The 19,191-nt window shown below is 47.1% G+C and overlaps 1 protein-coding gene across 3 annotated transcripts in view; it reads left to right on the forward strand.

Annotated features, from left to right (window-relative positions):
• Positions 1 to 19,191, forward strand: part of ccdc186 (coiled-coil domain-containing protein 186) — a 40,199-nt gene that overhangs the window by 8,832 nt on the left and 12,176 nt on the right. For all 3 annotated transcript variants that reach the window (XM_042083615.1, XM_042083614.1, XM_042083616.1), the window contains exons 4-12: positions 1,288 to 1,416; positions 5,348 to 5,560; positions 6,215 to 6,334; positions 8,553 to 8,657; positions 9,586 to 9,684; positions 11,768 to 11,854; positions 12,467 to 12,609; positions 14,747 to 15,002; positions 16,764 to 16,953. In XM_042083615.1, coding sequence (XP_041939549.1) covers positions 1,288 to 1,416; positions 5,348 to 5,560; positions 6,215 to 6,334; positions 8,553 to 8,657; positions 9,586 to 9,684; positions 11,768 to 11,854; positions 12,467 to 12,609; positions 14,747 to 15,002; positions 16,764 to 16,953 — 1,342 coding nt within the window. The remainder of the gene's footprint in view (positions 1 to 1,287; positions 1,417 to 5,347; positions 5,561 to 6,214; positions 6,335 to 8,552; positions 8,658 to 9,585; positions 9,685 to 11,767; positions 11,855 to 12,466; positions 12,610 to 14,746; positions 15,003 to 16,763; positions 16,954 to 19,191) is intronic.

Consider the following 19,191-nt stretch of genomic DNA (forward strand, 5'->3'; position numbering starts at 1 on the left):
TACCGCGCCCTTTCCGTGAGTCTGCATCAGTGCAGACTTCACAGAAGGGAATTACCCACAGTTCAAAGCGGTGTGACGTTTACCGCCCAGGCGGGAAGGGAAATCCGGAAATTCCGAAGGTAAATAACTGCACGACACACGTACATGGTGCAAGTGTCAGCAACGTTTTTGTTATTAAACATCGCCAAGGTACATGTGATCTTGTGAAGTGCTGTCCCAATCCCATGTATACCTATCTGAACCCATGATGTGGCCTCACACACTCACTCACTTAGCACCTGAGATCAATTAAGTCTGTGAGTCTTTAGTCCTTCAGGGCTCATTTTGGGATTCAGCCTGTGTGGATGTGTGTGAGGGTGTGTGAGCACATGTGCCAGTTTCTCCCTTAATCATTTGCACACTTTCTTCATGTGTGCCACTTTTAAATCATCACCTCCCCATCCATAGCCTTGATACACACACACACACACACACACACACACACCCTTCTCCTGTATCTAACCCAATTCCTTCATCCCCATAAAACCAATGTCCTCCTCAGAACAGCGACCTTGTTTTTTACAGCATCTCTCACCTCCTCTCCGGCAGCTGAATGAGGCTTCTGACTTGCCAAGCTAAATTTAGCCCTGGGGGGCCTCTTGACAAACATCAATAGCTGAAGTGCTCATTATCATCAGAGTGCACTGTGCTGGTATCGAGACTTCACACAGACCGGAGTCCTTTTTATGGGCAGGGCCATCAATCACACTGCTTTATTATGATTTATTAGTGAATGAGGCATCTGGAGAAGTGCCTGATCAGAAACGGCAGTGAAGTGATAAACATGCAGGGCGCACACACACACACACACACACACACACACACACACACACACACACACACACACCTCCCTGAGTGAGCGCTGGAGATGGCAGGTGTGCCGCTAGCACAGGAGCCACCCATCTCGAGGTAGTAAATCATCGCAAAAACCTTGAGATCGCTATAATTGTCTCCTCGGGCAGATGTGTGCTGTGAGAGATTGTGTCTAGGTTGTGTGTCTAGGTTGTGTGTATAGGGTGTGTGTGTGTGTGTGTGTGCGTGTGTGCGTGCGTGGCTGAAATCTTAATCACCACTCGATTTGTCAGACCTGTTCCCCCCGATTGACTGCTGCAGTCATCGAGGTATAAATAGCTCTTGTTTGGTGTGTGGGTGTCCTAAAACAAGCGTGCTGGGCAGGTCTAACCACCTGTGGTACTCTCTCTCTGTGTGTGTGTGTGTGTGTGTGTGTGTGTGTGTGTGTTTCTCCAGTATGAGGGCCGGGTGGAGGAGTTGCTGAAGGAGCTGAAGGAGGCACGGGAGAAGCAGCACCAGCAGGAGCTGGGGGCCAAGCACACCATCCAGCAGATCCAGCGTGAGACCGCCTACCGGCTGGAGCAGGTGAGCAAGGGAGGGAGGGATAGATGGAGGGAGGGATAGATGGAGGGAGGGAGGGAGGGAGGGAGGGAGGGAGGGAGGTCATTGCTGTGGAAACCAGGGTTGTTGCTGTTGACATCATCACCTAGCCAATATGTCAGCAAAAGGCTGAGCTCATTGAGCACACACACACATATATACAGAGGTAGTCAGACCTTGCTATACAAAGCCTTCTTTTATTCCTGCTCAATGGGTCTGAGACCACTCAACAAAGATGAGTCTGTGGTTTAGCTTTCACTCTCCATTATCTGTCACTCTCATCTCTCTCTCTCTCTCTCTCTCTCTCTCTCTCTCTCTCTCTCTCTCTCTTTCTCTTTCAATCCCCTTGCTCATGCACAGAGACAGTGCGTCTCGTTCATTCTCTCATTGATCAATCAAAGGCTGTCACTTAATATTTGCAGCTCCACAAAGTATTTTTCCTCAAGCATGAACGGCAGCAGCTGGTGCGGATGAGAAAGGGTTGTCGCCATGGTGACTGAGGTCATCGCCTTGAGAACCACACTGCTCCTCTGAGATTGAAAGAGACGGGCACACACACACACACACACACACTCACAAAGCCTCCTTCTGTCATTGTGTGTAGGGTCAGTAGCCACTCAGTAAAGACGAGGCTGTGGTTCTGCGGTGACTGTGGTTCTGCGGTGACTCTGTTATCTGTATGCAGGTCTCTCCTCCGCCCCTCTCTCTGTCTTACACACAGACACGCCCTGTTCCGCTTGTCCATGACTGTTAATGAATTTCGCATCATGCTGACAGCATGCTTCTGTGTGTAAAGAGCATGACGCATGACACACACACACACTCACACACAAGGCATTAACTCATAGAGATTTCTTAAAGGGGAAAGGAACCTGTGTATGGTTAAACAAAGGCTTGAAAGCTGAAGAAAGCCTAATGTGTCAACATTATATATGGTTTCTAAGCGCTCACTTCTAAACAGTTCTGAAAATATAAACAGAGATGAAGTTGTGCCACTATTACACATACAACCTTGGAAAAGATAACCTATAATAAGTTGTTTCTGTTCTAAACAGAAGGGTTATGTTTTTGTATGATGCAAGAGAGTACACCTGGGGCCTGTACTACGAAGCGGAGTTACTGGCTTATCTGGGTAACTTCGAGAGTAACTTGATCACGTGTGGCGTAACTTCCCGATTAACCCGTACTACTAAAGGTGGATAGGTTTTAACTGAGATATGCTGCCATGGCAATTTACGCTGCATCTCAAACCTGCTCCGAGCAGGTTATGTTCTTGGTTAACCCGAGGTTTCCGTTAACCACACCCTTTATAAGTACCACCCCTTTACTAACAATTTCTCCCGAGAATGTCGACGTATACCTGGATGATCCATACAACATTGGAGCGCAAATCGTGAGGGGCTCTATTCGCAGGGCGAGGGGTTTTCGAGACCGCCAGATATATATATATACCCGGACAATATTCTCTATGAAGATATAGATTGTCAGCTGAGGGAATTCGTTATCTTTGTCAGATGAGTCACCCGTCATAGCAATGCCCTTACGTGGACAATTCATGTATTCCATCGGTGATGCTGAACATCTGAGCAAGAATACTGTATGTCCGAAAATAAATCGGACATAGGCCTACATATGCTGAACATCTGAGCAAGAATAGCCTAGGCCTACTGTCCGAAAATAAATCATACATAGCCTACAGTAGGCCTAATAAATTAAAATCACCATTTTAACAAACTTGTTGAATTACCTGCACATAAAGGCTACACATTTCCTTAGCACCAGAATCCGACCAAATGCCTCCCTCAACCCCCTCCATAATCGGCCAACTCCTCTGCTATTGTAAAACACTCTGGTGCCTTACAGTAGTGTTCAAAGACACCTTTTTCTTGTTAGCTGTAGGCCTAGCCTATATGTTTTCATAATTAAGAAATATTAATGCAAGCTATAACTATATAAACCTATATTCTGAATAATGTTTTTGTGTTTCATTTTCACCTCCTGCCATGTGCATTTGGCAATGGTGTTGCATCTGAAATGTTCACAGGATTAGGCATACACTAAATCAGTCAATAGGGGCTACTTAAACATTAAATTATCCTTATTACTGTAATCTATATGCCCACTTCTGAATTGTGTTGCATCTGTAGGCCTTTTTATGAACTCAAAATAGGCAATTTAATTATTTCAACTCATTTCAGACATTCCGCAAGCTATTAATCCTCCGTAACACATATTTGAAGAACATGTGGAAATAAAACTTTACTTTTAGGCATTTAGGCTACCCGATCTGCAATACGTTGCCAACAGCCTTGCCTTGCTTTGTTTGCTGCCAACGTATTTGATTTTTGTCGTAGAGTGAGTTTTAATTCCTCGTAACTTGTCACAATAATTGTGCATTCCTCGTCCGTAAAATAAGGAGATCGCGTCATCATTGAAAGTGCTGACTTGTGCTGCAACCCGCCCCTTTTATGTGAACGCGCACAAACTCCAATTAGGTTAACCCCGGCTCAACAAATCAACTTCATAATCAGCGTCGTAGTACCGATTAACACCACTTATGATAACCAGGTTTTGTCAACCCCGGTTTTACAAAGTAACCCTGGGTTACAGTACATCTGGGTAGGTTAAGCTCCCTTCGTAGTACAGGCCCCAGGACTCTGCTTCTGTAGTTTCTGTCGTTACTGTGGATATGCTTGCCTAGTTCTCAATGAGCGTGCTAACCTGACATTTTACAGTGTTGGTGGTGTTTCTCCCTTAAACACGAATCGTGTGTGTGCGTGTGTGTGAACCAGAGCTCCTGCTCTCTCTCTGTGGTCTATCCATGTGACCTACTGCTCTGAGACAGGGTTGCGTTTGAGTGTTGTGTTTGGCTTGGCCAGCACCGCTCCGAAGGCCTGTCTCAGAGGAATCTGCTGTACACACACACACACACACACACACACACACACACCTACCTGTGTGAGTTCTCCACTGCAGTCAGGGCAGCTGGCACTTGGCACCTCTCCCAAGCGCTAAGTCCAGCAGTCAGGAAGTGAACAGCAAGACCAGGCACACCAATCAGTGCCCTTCTCTCCAGCGGAACACTCACGTCCTGACCCTGTCTAGAAGGCAGAGGCCAAATCTGTCATCTTGTCCTTTTTGAGTCTCAGGAAGTACATAAGCAAACAGACTGCCACACCAAGGAAACAGTCATTCATGTGGAGAAGCTTGTACTCCCACTATTACATTACAGCCTTTAACCCCAGGACATCTGTAATGCAGCCGCAGAAAGTTAAATAATATGCTGGTCGCGATACAGGGATACTAACTGGCTGGCTTTTAGGCTTGACTTGATTTGATTATCTGAGGCAGTGAGTAACCACACCAACTGCTGAGCCAAAGATCAGTTTGTGGAGTACAATCTCAGCCCTTAGGAAAAAGCACTTGACACTGTGCACAGACACTTAGGTCTTAAGTGTAATTGTTGCTGATGTGCTACCAAGCTGCGAGACCAACTTGGACCAAAGATCTTATTGAGTCCCTTTCACAAGATAAACATGTAACTTGAAGATGGTGGGCAGGGTTGGGCTGTTGTGTAATTTAAGTCTGGACTCAATGATTGTAAAAAATGACATCATGGCGTCATGCACCCATAGTTTATTCTGAAAAAAAAAATAAAGGCAAAATTCTTTGGCCATATCCAAGTCAAGCCATTTCGGAGTTTGTGCAGTAAGTGCTTCTCTGACCTTCTCTGAGTATGCAAACAAACAGAAGTCCTCCCAGAACAAACTACTGTATATATGATTAAATCTTCACCATTTTTAAAGTTCTTCTCCCTGGTGCCTAGACTTTTGGCTCCACTGGTGGAAGTGACTGGTGAAAACCTCCTCTGATTGGTGCCGAGTGTAACGGCGTGGCGCTGTGCTTTCTGCCCCAGGCCAATAAGAAGTGTGAGGAGGCGCGGCAGGAGAAGGAGGCCATGGTGATGAAGTACGTGCGCGGGGAGAAGGAGGCGCTGGACCTGCGGCGGGACAAGGAGCAGCTGGAGCGGAGGCTGAGGGAGGCCACACGCGAGGTGGACAAGCAGGCGCTCCGCGGCAACCAGCTGGCCCAGGACAAGGGACGCCTGCATCAGCTGCACGAGGCCAAGGTAAGCCTCACGGGTTCACCGTTGTTCCTGTCCTCCTCCCAGTCCTCTTCCTCTCCTCCTATTTCTCTTCCTCTCCTCCCATCTTTCTTCCTCTCCTCCTAGTCCTCTTCCTCTCCTCCCATCTTTCTTCCTTTTCTCCTCCTAGTCCTCTTTCTCTCCTCCCATCTTTCTTCTGCCCTTTTTTTCTTATCCTCTTACACTGTCATTTTCACATCTTTATTGACAATTTCTCATTCCTCTACTTTCTATTTAGTCACTTCATCCATCTTTATCTTCAGTCCTCTCCATCTGCGTTTGATCCTTATTGTTTCATCCATCTCGAGCACATGCATGAATGAGTCTTTGATATGGACTATGTAGCCCCCTTTCTTGTATTGTTGCCCCTTTCTGTGATGCAACAATACAGTCTTGTCAGGTGCTTAGTACAAAGTGCAAAGTTCAAAGCCGGTCTCTGGCTTTAGTCAGTCTTGTAATCCTGGACTTAGACTCTTGAGATAGAGAGTGCACTGTTAAACAGTTTGTGAATATGACAACTTACAAGTCTATTTTTTTCTCTCTCTCTCTCTCTCTCTCTCTCTATCTATCTATCTATCTATCTATCTATCTATCTATCTATCTATCTATCTATCTATCTCTCTCTCTGTGTGAGTGCAGGAGGGTGAAGTGAGTCGTCTAGCGCGGGAGCTGGAGAAGGTGAAGGAGGAGATCAACTCTCATCTCATCAAAGTCAAGTGGGCTCAGAACAAGCTCAAGAGCGAGACGGACGCCCACAAGGTACTCCACCGCTGGCCGCGCCACTGGTCACTAGCTCTCCGCCAGGCCCGTCTCACCATTAACACACCATGTGATCTGTCTGGCTCGCTCACTTCCTCAATAAACACGATTATATGATCCTTCACCCAGTCGGTCTTAATGCTGATGAGTACGGACCAAAATTAACTGAGTGAAACAAAGTAGTTGGTTCTGGTAATAGATTTTTGGCTCATCAAAGTCAAAAATATTGGCTCGCTGAATAAAACTCATTCTCACTTGTTCTCATTCTAACCAATCACAGGTTGTTTCCCAGGGGTGTTATTCATCAATAATGTCCAGACAGTTATTTAATGTGTCACTTAGCCTTGCGTTAAGTGTGCACACAAGACTCCCCCTCGTTTTGAAGTGGCTTCTCATAGTCCACGGGCATGGAAACGTGTGACATGGCACTCACAAAAAGTTGGGCAACATATTTTGCTGCGCAAGTATACACCAAATCCTCCTTGCGCAGCTGTAGGCGTGCCTGTGGCTTGTGTAGACTATGAATCCGCCATAAGCTGCCTTACTTAGACCTGGCTCACTGTGCTGCCGACATTGTTTCCAAATCAAATCATTGGAATATGCATAGATAATAGCAGACTACCTTACACAACCTTTAAGTCTGCATATCCTGCTAATGAATATAGCTTGACAGACTCCTTCTTAGACCAGTAGGCTACTTAGTGCTGATATACCCAGTGAGAGGAAGGAACATACTTTGTCTCAAGGCATTCAGACATATTCTCGATTTTTGACATTTTCTGAACGGATTCTGGTTTTGGAAGGCACAGTTTGACACTTCCTGTGGAGATCGGAGATCAGTTTATTTGTGAGGTCAGCTGTCTCCTCACAGCCTGCAGGCTTGTGAAAGGTGAATGTTGTCGAGCAGTCACTGCAGAAGATGTGAAAAAAAAAAAAACCTCTCTCTAACTGGCAATCCCCTCATTTGTGTCTGATAGTATCTTGATGACGGGGCAGTCTTGGCCTACTGGTTAGGACTTCGGGCTTGGAACCGGAGGGTTGCCGGTTCGATCCCCGACCAGTGGGAACGGCTGAAGTGCCCTTGAGCTAGGCACCTAACCCCTGACTGGTCCCCGAGCGCCGCTGTAGCAAGGCAGCTCACTGCTCCGGCTTACTGTGTGCTTCACCTTACTGTGTATTGAAAAATAGCCAAAGGGCTGCTCTCCTACCTGTGCTCATATGTAATTTCTGAGAGTGCAACTAAGTTGATCCAAAAAAAAAAAAATGATTTGGGCTCTTCCCTGGGGTTAGACTGGCAGACAAAGTTTCTGACAAGTCGAGAAGTTTCTGTGCCTCTGGGGGTGGCGAATTGGCAAACCTAGCAAAACAACATTAAGACGGCAATTTTACCGGCTAATGTGTTTATTGCAAAGTGAGTTTTCATTTCCCGCCCTAATAAGAAACCAGAGTGCTTTAATCGCTGTAGATGCACTCAGAAATTTGTAAAAAAGAAAGAAAGAAAGAAAGAAAGAAAGACAAAGGGGGGGGGGGGAGATTTTGTGATAGTTGCTGCCATTAGAGTGCTCTGAGCTCCCTGAACAATTCGGTTGGAGATCATTTGTTTCTGTCCATGACGGAGACAGAAAATTATTTTTCTTTCCATTGTTTCTCTGCATGAGGCAGTAATCATGACTAGTCATATTTTTCATAAGTTACATATTCTGTTTTTCCCCTTGAATGACGCATCACCCGTGGCAAAGTCATTTGGAAAAGTTTTATGTTAAAGATTAAGTGACTTGCTCAAAAGTTTCTTTCATGAAGAGGATGTTTTCGAAACAGAAAGCTGCTTTAAAAGGTTGCTGTTGAGAACGCGTCCAGTTGAGCATCTCATGTAGGACACGGCCAGCTGTCCTCTTCAGAAAGCAAGTCCCCCCTTAGATGTTATGACTTTAAAAATAAGTACGTCAGTTTAGCTCAAATTATGCAATTACGTCTTAGGAAAGCCAAGGTCACCGGTTCACCTCCCATTACGTGCCCATACTATTGAGATGCATGCCTTAAATGTGTAGTTTATGTTTTTGAATGAAAGAAGAAATATATATATATATATATATATATATATATATATATATATATATATATATATATATATATATATATATACACACACACACACACACACACACACACACATATATATACACAAAATATAAATGTCACATCCACTTTTTCTACGCAGGAGACAAAAGACAAGCTGAAGGAGACCACCGCCAAACTGACCCAGGCCAAAGAGGAGACCGAGCAGATCCGCAAGAACTGCCAGGACATGATCCGTACCTATCAGGTGACCACTGCCAGACAAAGACCAGTGGACAGTCCGTCAGTCAGTCAGTCCGTCAGTCAGGCCGTCAGTCAGGCCGTCAGTCAGTCAGAGAGAGAGAGAGAAGGGAACTGAAGTCCTTATGGGACAGATGACAGAAAAATAGGAAAGGAAAGCAATACGCTTAGTCACTGATTAGCAGAGAGAGCCATTGGTTGTGTTGCACAATTAAGGACATAATTAAGACAAAAAGAAAAGCTGTGTGAGATGGTTCAATGAAGTATTGAGTGTAATAAAATATATGATGGGCTCAATAACTGGTGGCTGAGATTTCAATTAGTTGGTGTAATGAACCAGGCCTCAGGGCAAAACAGAAGATGATCTTTTCCCAGTTTGTGTGAGTTTGTTTTGCTCTAATTTGGCTGAAATCTCTCTAAGGTTTTGCAGAAAAACCCCAAGCAGCTGTGACTCAATTCTTGATGAGTGAAATTAATGTTGGCTGATTTTACACTGTTACCTGACCTGTTAATGAGGATTAGGTAACAATTAGTTGACAACTTTCCATCCAAAATATTAGTAGTTTCTAGAAAAATATGAACTCTTGAAAACAACTCCTTCTGTCATTACATCAGCACTGATGGGGAAGGCTTGGTGTCCATATTGTTGTCACAAATCTAGCATCTGTTGTTGTTGCTGTTGCTTTTGCTCTCATGATGGCTTTTATTACCCAAGTTTTTTTCTGCATGTAGAATAATATTAGTCAGTAGCCACTGGAGGGCAGTATGGGGCTGTGTTGCTCCCAAATGATCTTGATGCATTAATTGTTAAAATATTAATCGTAAAGGAGCCATTTGTTTCACCTAAGCTCCTTTGACAGTTGAGAGGAAGGAAGCTTGGTTTGTCTAATTCTTCTCTGTCTCTGTGTCTGTCTCTGTCTCTCTACCCCACTCAGGAATCAGAGGAGATCAAGTCCAATGAGCTGGATGCCAAACTACGAGAGACCAAAGGTGAACTGGAGAAGAACAAGCAGGAGCAGACAGACCAGCTTGAGGTTAGTTATACACACACACACACACACACATACAAGCTTGCACATACACACGTGCACACACACACACACACACACACACACACACACACACACACACACACACAGAGCTATACACATACACACCTCTCCTCCCTGCTCTTTCCCTTGATCTTATTTTCTTAAACCTCGCTATCACATTCATCTACACACACACACACACACACACACACACACACAGAGAGAGAGAGAGAGAGAGAGAGAGAGAGAGAGAGAGAGAAAAAGATATAAACACCATTTCAGTAGCAGTGACCCACATATCACAAGGCCTACCAGGCCACAGTAGACTATCACACGCCACATCTCTTCTCTCTCTCTCTCTCTCTCTCTCTCTCTCTCTCCCCCTCTATCTCTCTCTCTCTCTGTCTCTCTCTCTCTCTCTCCCCCTCCCCCTCTCCCCCCCCCCCCCCTCTCTCTCTCTCTCTCTCTCTCTCTCTCTCTCTCTCTCTCTCTCGGCTCATTCCAAATAAGCTGCGGATGCTGGCTGGTCATGTCCGCTCCGCTTCCTCATCAGCCCTCCCGCCCCAAGACGGCCCGCCGCTGCCGCACCCACCAGCCGCCAGATGAATAGCCTGCAGAGAGACCGAAACTAGACCGGCCCTGTTAGTTAGTTACGTAGCATTGGGCTGGGAGTGGTCAGTCCAGATTTCCTTCTCAACCTGCTTGCACTGCCACTGCGACTGCTATACACTGTGCGGTGCGTGCACACTCAGGTGCCGTGTCGTGTGTGTGTGTGTGTGTGTGTGTGTGTGTGTGTGTGTGTGTGTGCATTTCCCATGAGTTTGCCCTCTCTCTCTCTCTAAGCAGAAGCCGAGTGTAATGGTTATTTTGCACACACACTCTCACAGTCATTAAAAGACTCACACGGGCGCAAGGACGTGTTGGTCTCAATATCGACTGTCCAGTACGGGAGGTGACCGTGGGGTGTGTGTGAGTACAGATGCGTGAGGGCGTAGTGGAAGGGGCTACTGGAGTCCTGCAGGTGGAGGTGAGGGCAGAGTGCACACTCACGCCCCCCGGGACTCTGGAGGGGACTATAAATAGCTATAAAAATGTGTCTTTGGTGGACATTGCTGACCACAGCAGTCGACACGGACACACACACACACACACACACACACTCTCTCTTTCTCTCGCTCACTCTCTGAGACACACACACACTTTCTCTCTCTTTCTCTCTCGCTCACTCTCTAAGACACACACACACACACACACACACACACACACACACACACACACACACACACACAGAGACTTATACCCAGATCCGCACCCTGTAATCAGGCCTAACCAATTGCTTTGTTGCCATGGCAAACCAGATCTAAAAGCACTGAACCTGTTTCTCTTTTTTTGTTTGTTTGTTTATTGATTTGTTTGCTTGTTTGTTTGTTTAGTGTTTATTTGCTTTAAGTCTGTATTCAGATTCATAGCTCCTGCTGCCTTTTGATTTGCCTCCTCGCCGGTGGCTGCCTGAGAGAGATAGCAGAGCGACTGCACGCGGACGCCCACCATCTCCTTCTCGTCATCCTTCCTCTGTCCTCCTCTCAGTCTTCCGCACACCCCCCCCCGTTCCATCGCTCCCTCTTTCTCTCTCTCTCTCTCTCTCTCCCCCTCTTCTGCACCTCTCCGCTCCTCCACTCCCTGTTGTTTTTGGCGGATGTGATGAGCACCTGATACAGAGAGTCCCCTGGGAATGTGTGTGTGTGTGTGTGTGTGTGTGTGTGTGTGTGTGTGTGTGTGTGTGTGTGTGTGTGAGGAGGGGGGCCAGGATGAGGCTGCTTACATCGGAGCTTTGGAGAGTTTTATCAAGGAGTCCCGCGCACGCACACCCCGTCGCCATTAGGCCCATTAGCATTTGCATTAGCCGCATTAGCGTTGCCTAGCGCAGGCCGCTCAAGCAAGTCTGATGAATGGAGACAAATTGATGAAGAGGGGGGGGAGAGATGAATGGATGCTGAAGAGGAAGAATTGGTTATTGATATTCCATGTCTCTTTGTGTGTGTGTGTGTGTGTGTGTGTTTTGCTATAATGTGTGTCTGACTGGCAGATGTACCAGACCAAGGTTAAAGAGTTGGATGACCTGAAGAGGACCTTCAAGGAGGGCATGGATGAGCTCCTAACACTAAGAACCAAGGTAGGTCTGTGTGTGTGAATGTGTGTGTGTGTGTGTGTGTGTGTGTGTGTGTGTGTGTGTGTCAGTGTCTGTATATTTGGCATGCACAATGTTAAATGTGAATCTATCTTGAGCTGTATTCAAGCTCATTTAAAGGTCATCTGTGCTCCTCATTAAGTGGACACTTCAATGCCCATTTGCCTATTCTCTTGAATATGTACATTTGGAAGAATAATTTAGTGTCTGCATATAATTGTAGCTGTTGTTTTGTGCAATCGTTCCATGTGATTGCGTTTATATTGCGCGTCAAATGAGAGTGTGCATAGACATATGTGACACCATCATGTGAATGTTAATCCACACATTAACACTGAACTCTCTCTTTGTCTCTCTCTCTCTCTCTCTCTCTCTCTCTCTCTCTCTCTCTCTCTCTCTCTCTCTCACACACACATACACACACACACACACACACACACACACACACACAATGATCCTGCTCTCTCGCTCTCATTCATTCGGCGTCTCATTTTCTTCATCTTTCCTGACCCATGACTCATTCATCTCTTCTTTTTCATTTCATTATCTTTTCATTCTCTCCATCTCTCCATCTGTCGTTCTCTATCCGCCTCTCAGGTGAAGTGTCTGGAGGACGAGCGCCCGCGCTGGGAGGATGAGCTGAGTAAGTACAGGGAGATCATCAACAGACAGAAGGCCGAGATCCAGAGCCAGAGAGAGAAACTTGGGGCCATCCAGAGGCTGGAGGACCAGCACCAGAGGTGAGACACACACACACACACACACACATACACATACGCACGCACGCACGCACGCACGCACGCACACACACACACACAGAAGCACATGCACAGTCACAGTCACAGTCAGTCTCTCTCACATATACATACTCTCTCTCTCTCTCTCTCTCTCTCTCTCCTGCTGCATTTCTCTGTGTCTCTCGCCCCTAGTTGCCTCTGTCCCTCTTCTTCTGTTCTCCCTCTTTCTCTCTCTGTTTATACAGTAACGTACACCACCACACCTGAGTACACACACACACACAAACACCCTCACACGCACACACACACACACACACACACACCCTCACACACACACACACCCTCACACACACACACACACCCTCACACGCACACACACACACAAACACACCCCCTCACACACACACACACACCCTCACACACCCTCACACACACACACACACACCCTCACACACACACACACACACACACGCACACACACACATGCATGCAAACTGCTCTGTAGCTGCCCTTGCCCTCTCCTGTCTCATCTCCCTGTTTGCCTGGAGTCGTTTCCCACTCCTAACAGCTCAAGAGCGCTGCAGCAGTAATAGCAGCAGTAATAGCATTGGCTCACAGTGTCCTTGAGCTCTCGTCATCTCCTCCACCACCACCACCGCCGCCGCCGCGGCACGCCGCCCGAGTGCCGCTCCGCTCGATCTGCGTGCGGATCTGACAGTAGAGGCCAGGTGCGTCGCGCTGGCTGCCGTTCTCGCCCCGTGCTGATGTCTCTGCCCGTGGCAATTGTCCAGACGTGTCCTTCGGGGGCCGTGGGAGGTGCAGTTGGGTCATGGCTGCGCTGCTCTGTAGAGGAAGATGTGGAGGATGAGGAGGAGGAGGAAGGTGGATCACATCCATTCATGCACTTAAAGCCACTTAAGCTATTTAATTATTGCCTTTTCGAAAAGCCATGGAAATTAGGGAAGGGCATTTCATTCATTCTTTTTTTTTTTTTTTTGTCAGTGGTGCTGAGACATAGAAACCAAAGTTGCTTAATAGCTTAACTTGAGCTTTAGACGGACTAAAAGCAGTTTGAGTTTGAGATTCATTCATAATTCCGACTAGGCCTTGGCATTGCCAGTGTGCCATTGTAGATTTCATCTTCAGAGAGCCTCATAGAAGCTCTAAAGGGGTGCGGCAGACGTGAAAGGCCCCCTCCAGGAGCCCTGATGGAGGAGGCGCGATTGAGGAGTTGCATTATCAGACCGAGGAGCCACTTACCTCGGGCAGACAGATTGAACCTCTCCTGCCTTCTGCCCCACGCCCATAAAGACGCTGTTACCTACACCTGCTGGATGGATGTCGCCGGGAAATGTTAAGGAGATAATCGACATTTAAGACCCAACCTTAAACGACATTTATGACCCAAGTAAACCTTGATGGGTAAGAAAAGAGATTGAAGGAGAGGTCGATGGAGAAGGAGAGGGAGAGGGATGGAGAGGAGTTTTGTTCCTTTTTTCCTACTTTTATTATGTCCTCCTCTCATCCATCACGGGGACAGTGTCGTGGTGTCTGGAGAGGAGGAAGCGAGCGGTAGGAACTGAAAGATGGAGAGATATTTCCTGTTTGCTTCTGTAAATCCCTTTTCTCCGCGGTCCGTTCTCGGAGACTCGCAGGGTTTTGGCTTGTTAGAGGAGAGGTAGCTGATGGATAGCGAGACGTTTTCATTCGGGTCTGTATATTCCTGTTCTTACCCTCCTTTCTCCAGCCGGTCCTCGGGGAAGAGCAGGATGGAATGTGTAAAGAAGAGAGCGTAGCACTGCAGCATCCCAACCGCACACGGGTCAGAGTGCCCAGGATGACCCCAGTTTTAACTCCAACCTTCGGCCATTTCCTAATCCTTCCTCTGACCCCCCCCCCCCCCCCTCCCCCCACATTCATTTCCTGTCACTTTCCACTGTCCTATTTGTATAAAGGCAAAAGCCCCACCCCACCCACCCAAGAAGGAGGATATAGCTTATAGATCTCTGGTGTAGAGCAGTAACTATGAATCTGAATTTCCTTCGGGGGATAATGAAGCTAGCTAACTAAACTATCTGAAAGACGGCCATTTATTTACTTTCTTTTGCTCTCTCTTTCCCTCTCTCCGGCCGGTCATCAGGGATGAGCAGGACCTGGCGTCTCTGCGCGAGGAGGTGGAGGGTCTGAACGGTCAGATCAACGACCTGCAGCGCGACGTGCAGGGCAGCCGGACGCGCGAGGGCGAGCTGCTGGGCTTCACCGAGAAGCTGACCAGCAAGAACGCCCAGCTGCAGTCGGAGAGCAACGGCCTGCAGTCCCAGCTGGACCGGCTGACCGAGAAGAGCCGTGAGCTGGAGGCCAGGCTGCAGGACACCGAGAGGTCCCTCACCGAGACGGTGGGTGCAGCGTGCTTGTGTGTGTCTGTGTGTGCGCGTGTGTGTGTGCGTATGCGCGTGCGCACGTCCGCGCACGTGCGTGTGTGCGTGCACGTGTATGTGTGTGCGTGTGCGCGTGCGTATATGAGTTGACCTGTGTAGACTAAACAATGAGGGGATGTGTGTGTGTTTGTGAGTGAGTGAGCAAGATAAAAATGTCTGTCAGCATTAACCTTCAGCTGCCATGTGTGTTAAAGACTCTACAGTCCCTCCAATCCCAGCACAACCGCACCTCAGTGTTTATGTCCTGTGCTGCTATTTTGGTTGCAGTAGGCACACATGGATTTAAACTGTCTGTGTGTGTTTATGTGTCATGTGTGTGAACATAAAGGCTTATGTGTTAAGGATAATGTATGTGGGAGCATTTTAGTCACTTACCTGATTTTTGTGTCGAGATGTAGAATAGTATTTTTCTGTGTATAGATACAGGTCAGAGTTTCCGCTAGGAAAAAATGGTGCCGGTCAAAGTGACCGGCAGAGGTTTCGTTTTCCGGACATTTTGATGATATGCGGGTCAAATATCCTATTATCGCTTCCTAATTACCTAGTCAAGTTGAGGAAAACTGGAGACAGGCTATGTAGCTTAAAGAATGACATAATCAGGCTGAATAGAATGCAACATGTTCATTAGCCTAACATAAACATGCCTAACAAGATCTAGCCAATATCTATGTTTTCATGGACAGCAAGAGTCCGCTTCGTCCATTGTTTTAAAAAGGCTACGTTGTTTGTTGCTGTTCCACTGTTTAACTTGCCCAGATGAAACACACAAGAATGAGCGCTCACACCACTACCCCCTAAGGCTATGCCTCTTTATTTGATAACAATAAATTAAGAAATATTTCCTATTCTGGGAAATGTATAGTTACTTTTTCTTTCGGTCCGCGGTTCAATGATACCGTTTAATTGTGCCGGAAATTATCCGCGGACCAGAAATCTCCTCGTCGAGGAGGCCCTAACCCTGCAGATCATAGACAGAGAAAGCATAGGCCTACTGTATGCTTTGGGTACAGAATACAGTTGCATGTCCAGTGTACACGGAGAATGACAGTGTCTTGGAGCGGCCGCAACCCCGCAACTTCACTTCCGACTTCATGATTCTGATAGATACGCCCGACACTTATGCTTTTTATCTGGTGGTGGTGGAGTTGACCGGACATCTGAGGCTTCAGACGTTACCAATTTATCATCATCCATCGCGTCTGGCCTCTGAAAAAACTTTTAAGGCTAGTCTGCCTGGGCCTGGCCATGTTTGAACCGCCTCACTCATTTGTTCGTTGTTTAACATGGACGTTTTAAGCGTGCGCTTCCTATTTGAAATGTTTCCTATTTGAAATGCAGCATAGGCTATGCGTGTTGTTTAATAGCTTTCAAACGGTAGAGCCTATACATTTAAAAACATAGCCAGGACGTATTGCTTTAATATAGGCTTACATTTTAAGGCTTATTCTCAAATTCAGATTGCGTTAGGGGGACGGGATTATTAGCCAATTTCAATCGGACAATTTGACCGGAGAGATTTAATTTTGTCAGACATTTCATTTTTTTTTTCGGCCAATGTCCGGTAATTACCGGACAACGGAAACCCTGATACAGGTATACAGGAGATTCCCTGGCTTACATGCATGTATGTGCGTATGTGTGTGCATGTGTATGTGCATGTGTGTGTGCGTGTGTGTGTGCATGTGTGTGTGTGTGTGTGTGTGTGTGTGTGTGTTGTAGACGGCGAAGCTGAAGCGCGAGGAGCAGCAGCGCATGGAGGAGGTGGCGGTGCTGCAGGCCGAGCGCTCGGGCCTGCAGACGGAGACGACGCAGCTGAAGACGCGCGTGGACGAACTCCGGGACGACCTGGTCACGCAGAAGAGGAAGCAGATCGCCAACATCAAAGACCTCACCAAACAGCTCACACAAGGTCAGAGAACACGCAGAACGTCAGCAGCATGTTCAGACGAGCTTAGAACCTCACCAAACAGCTCACGCAAAGTCAGAGAACACGCAGAATGTCAGCAGCATCTTTAGACATGCTTAGAACCTCACCGAAGGGCTCACACAAAGTCAGAGAACACAGAACAACTTGGTCGTTCTAAACCATGTTTAGAATGCTAGAATGTTGCTCAGAACCTTACCAAACATTTCATACTTGATACCCAGAATTCAGAAATGCACTTTAACATGCATCAGAGCTTGAAAAAGTAAAATAATAATGTATAAACTTTATAATATAAATATAATATTATAAAGTATATAATATATATATAATAATATATAAACTGAACTGAATATCAGCAATAAGAAGCTTACCAGACATCTTGTAGTCTGCAACCAGACCGTTGATACGGCTAACACCGTTACTAGCCTAATACTAGCCAAGCTGTATTCACATGGAAATGAATGTTCCAGGAGACCACGATAATCCACATGTTAACCGTTCCAAATCTCCCTGGGTCACCAGAACTCTCATCACACACACACACGCACACACACACACACACACACACACACACACACACAGGCATCACAAAGCCCCTCTCTCTGGCACAAAGGGCTGCAATCAGCCGCCTGATCTCATCCGGCTCTCAGCGCTGTGTATGGCACTGCTGCGGATCCACTTCCGGCGCTACAAGAGCCTCTCTGTAATGAAGCAGAGCAAAGCGCACTCCTGATCCCCTTCCCCTGCTGCCCCCCAGCCCCCTGCTGCTGTTTATAATTACAGAGCCATATTGATGCTCTTGGGGTGTGTGTGTGTGTGTGTGTGTGTGTGTGTGTGTGTGGGGTGTATTGGCACTCATTTCAGCACACAAATAAACAGACAGACTGATGCAGACAGACGGAGACAAAGGCAGAGAGGCAGGCCAAGAGCAAAGGAGAGAGACCGCGAGCAAGTGAGCAAGAGGGAGAGAAGGAGAACAAGGTGGAGGAGAGGAGCGAGAGAGCAAGTCGGCAAGTCGGACAGTTTCTCCTTCTCTCAGAGAACAGAGATGGAGAAAGTTGAGAGAGAGAGAGTTGAGGAGGAGCCTGAGAGAGAGAGAGAGAGAGAGTGGGTGAATGTAAGAGAGAGAGAGAGAGAGAGAGAGAGAGAGCTGGTGAGTCAGCCAGCTTGGCAGGTCTGCCGGAGAGAAGAAAGAGTAATTTAAAGACAGCAGGACGGCAAAGAGGGCAGAAGCGCTCGTTTGGTTGGCAACCGCAGAAAGACCAAGACAACAATGGGCACATAGGAGAGTGTGAGCGAGAGAGCGATGAGAGAGAAAGGGATGGCATGAGGGAAGAAGGGATCAGCAGACAGATAGACACTAGGCTTGTTTAGAGAGGAAGAAAGACTCTTCTGTGAGAGAAATAAAGAGAGAGAGAGAGAGAGAGGGGTAGAGAAGAAGGGACACGCAGGGATGAACGGATAAAGATAGAAGAGGGGGTACAACCACTGAGAGGGTACAACCACTTTTCCATTCACAGCTTGAGTCACTCAGGAGAAGAAAGGAGGGATGAAAAGACGGAAGGAGGGAAGATGAGAGTGCAGGGGGAAAGAGAGCAGGAGAGGTATTAGAGAGATGGAGGGTAAGAGACAGGGATGGATAGAGGGAGGGAGAGAGAGAGAGAGGGATGGAGAGGAGCACCTGGGGAGCTGTACTTAGTTCCTTTTTCAGGTTGGGTAGAGACTGGGGTTTTGTACAGTACATGGAGGTATTTTTAAACAGGCACTATTTCGGGCGCCTGCCTGTCTCTAGGGGGACCCCTGCAGTCTCTCTCGTCCCCGCTCCACACCTGGGGCTGCTCATAAGAGCCTTTAATTGACCTTCTTTGACATGATTGCTGGATGCGTCCCTGGGCTGGGGGAGGCAGGCTGTTAAATGGGCTCATAAGCTGTGGGAAAGGACAGCTGTGGAACAGCCTGGCATGTGCTGGAGTTAAACTCCTCTCTCTATCTATCTCCCTGTCTATGTCTGTCTCTCTCTATCTCTCTCTCTCTCTCTCTCTCCACCTCTCTCTCTCTCTCTCACACACACACACACACACACACAGACATACAAAAGATTGAAGTTGATTAGAATCTCCCTCTTGGTTTCTTCCTACATTTCTCCTGGTTTCTACATTGCTGAGATAATTGGTGTATGTCTACATTTTGACCTTTTCAGGTGTCCTTGGTCCATGTGAT

Source organism: Alosa sapidissima, chromosome 24 (genome assembly GCF_018492685.1).
Source record: "Alosa sapidissima isolate fAloSap1 chromosome 24, fAloSap1.pri, whole genome shotgun sequence".
Taxonomy (NCBI): domain Eukaryota; kingdom Metazoa; phylum Chordata; class Actinopteri; order Clupeiformes; family Clupeidae; genus Alosa; species Alosa sapidissima.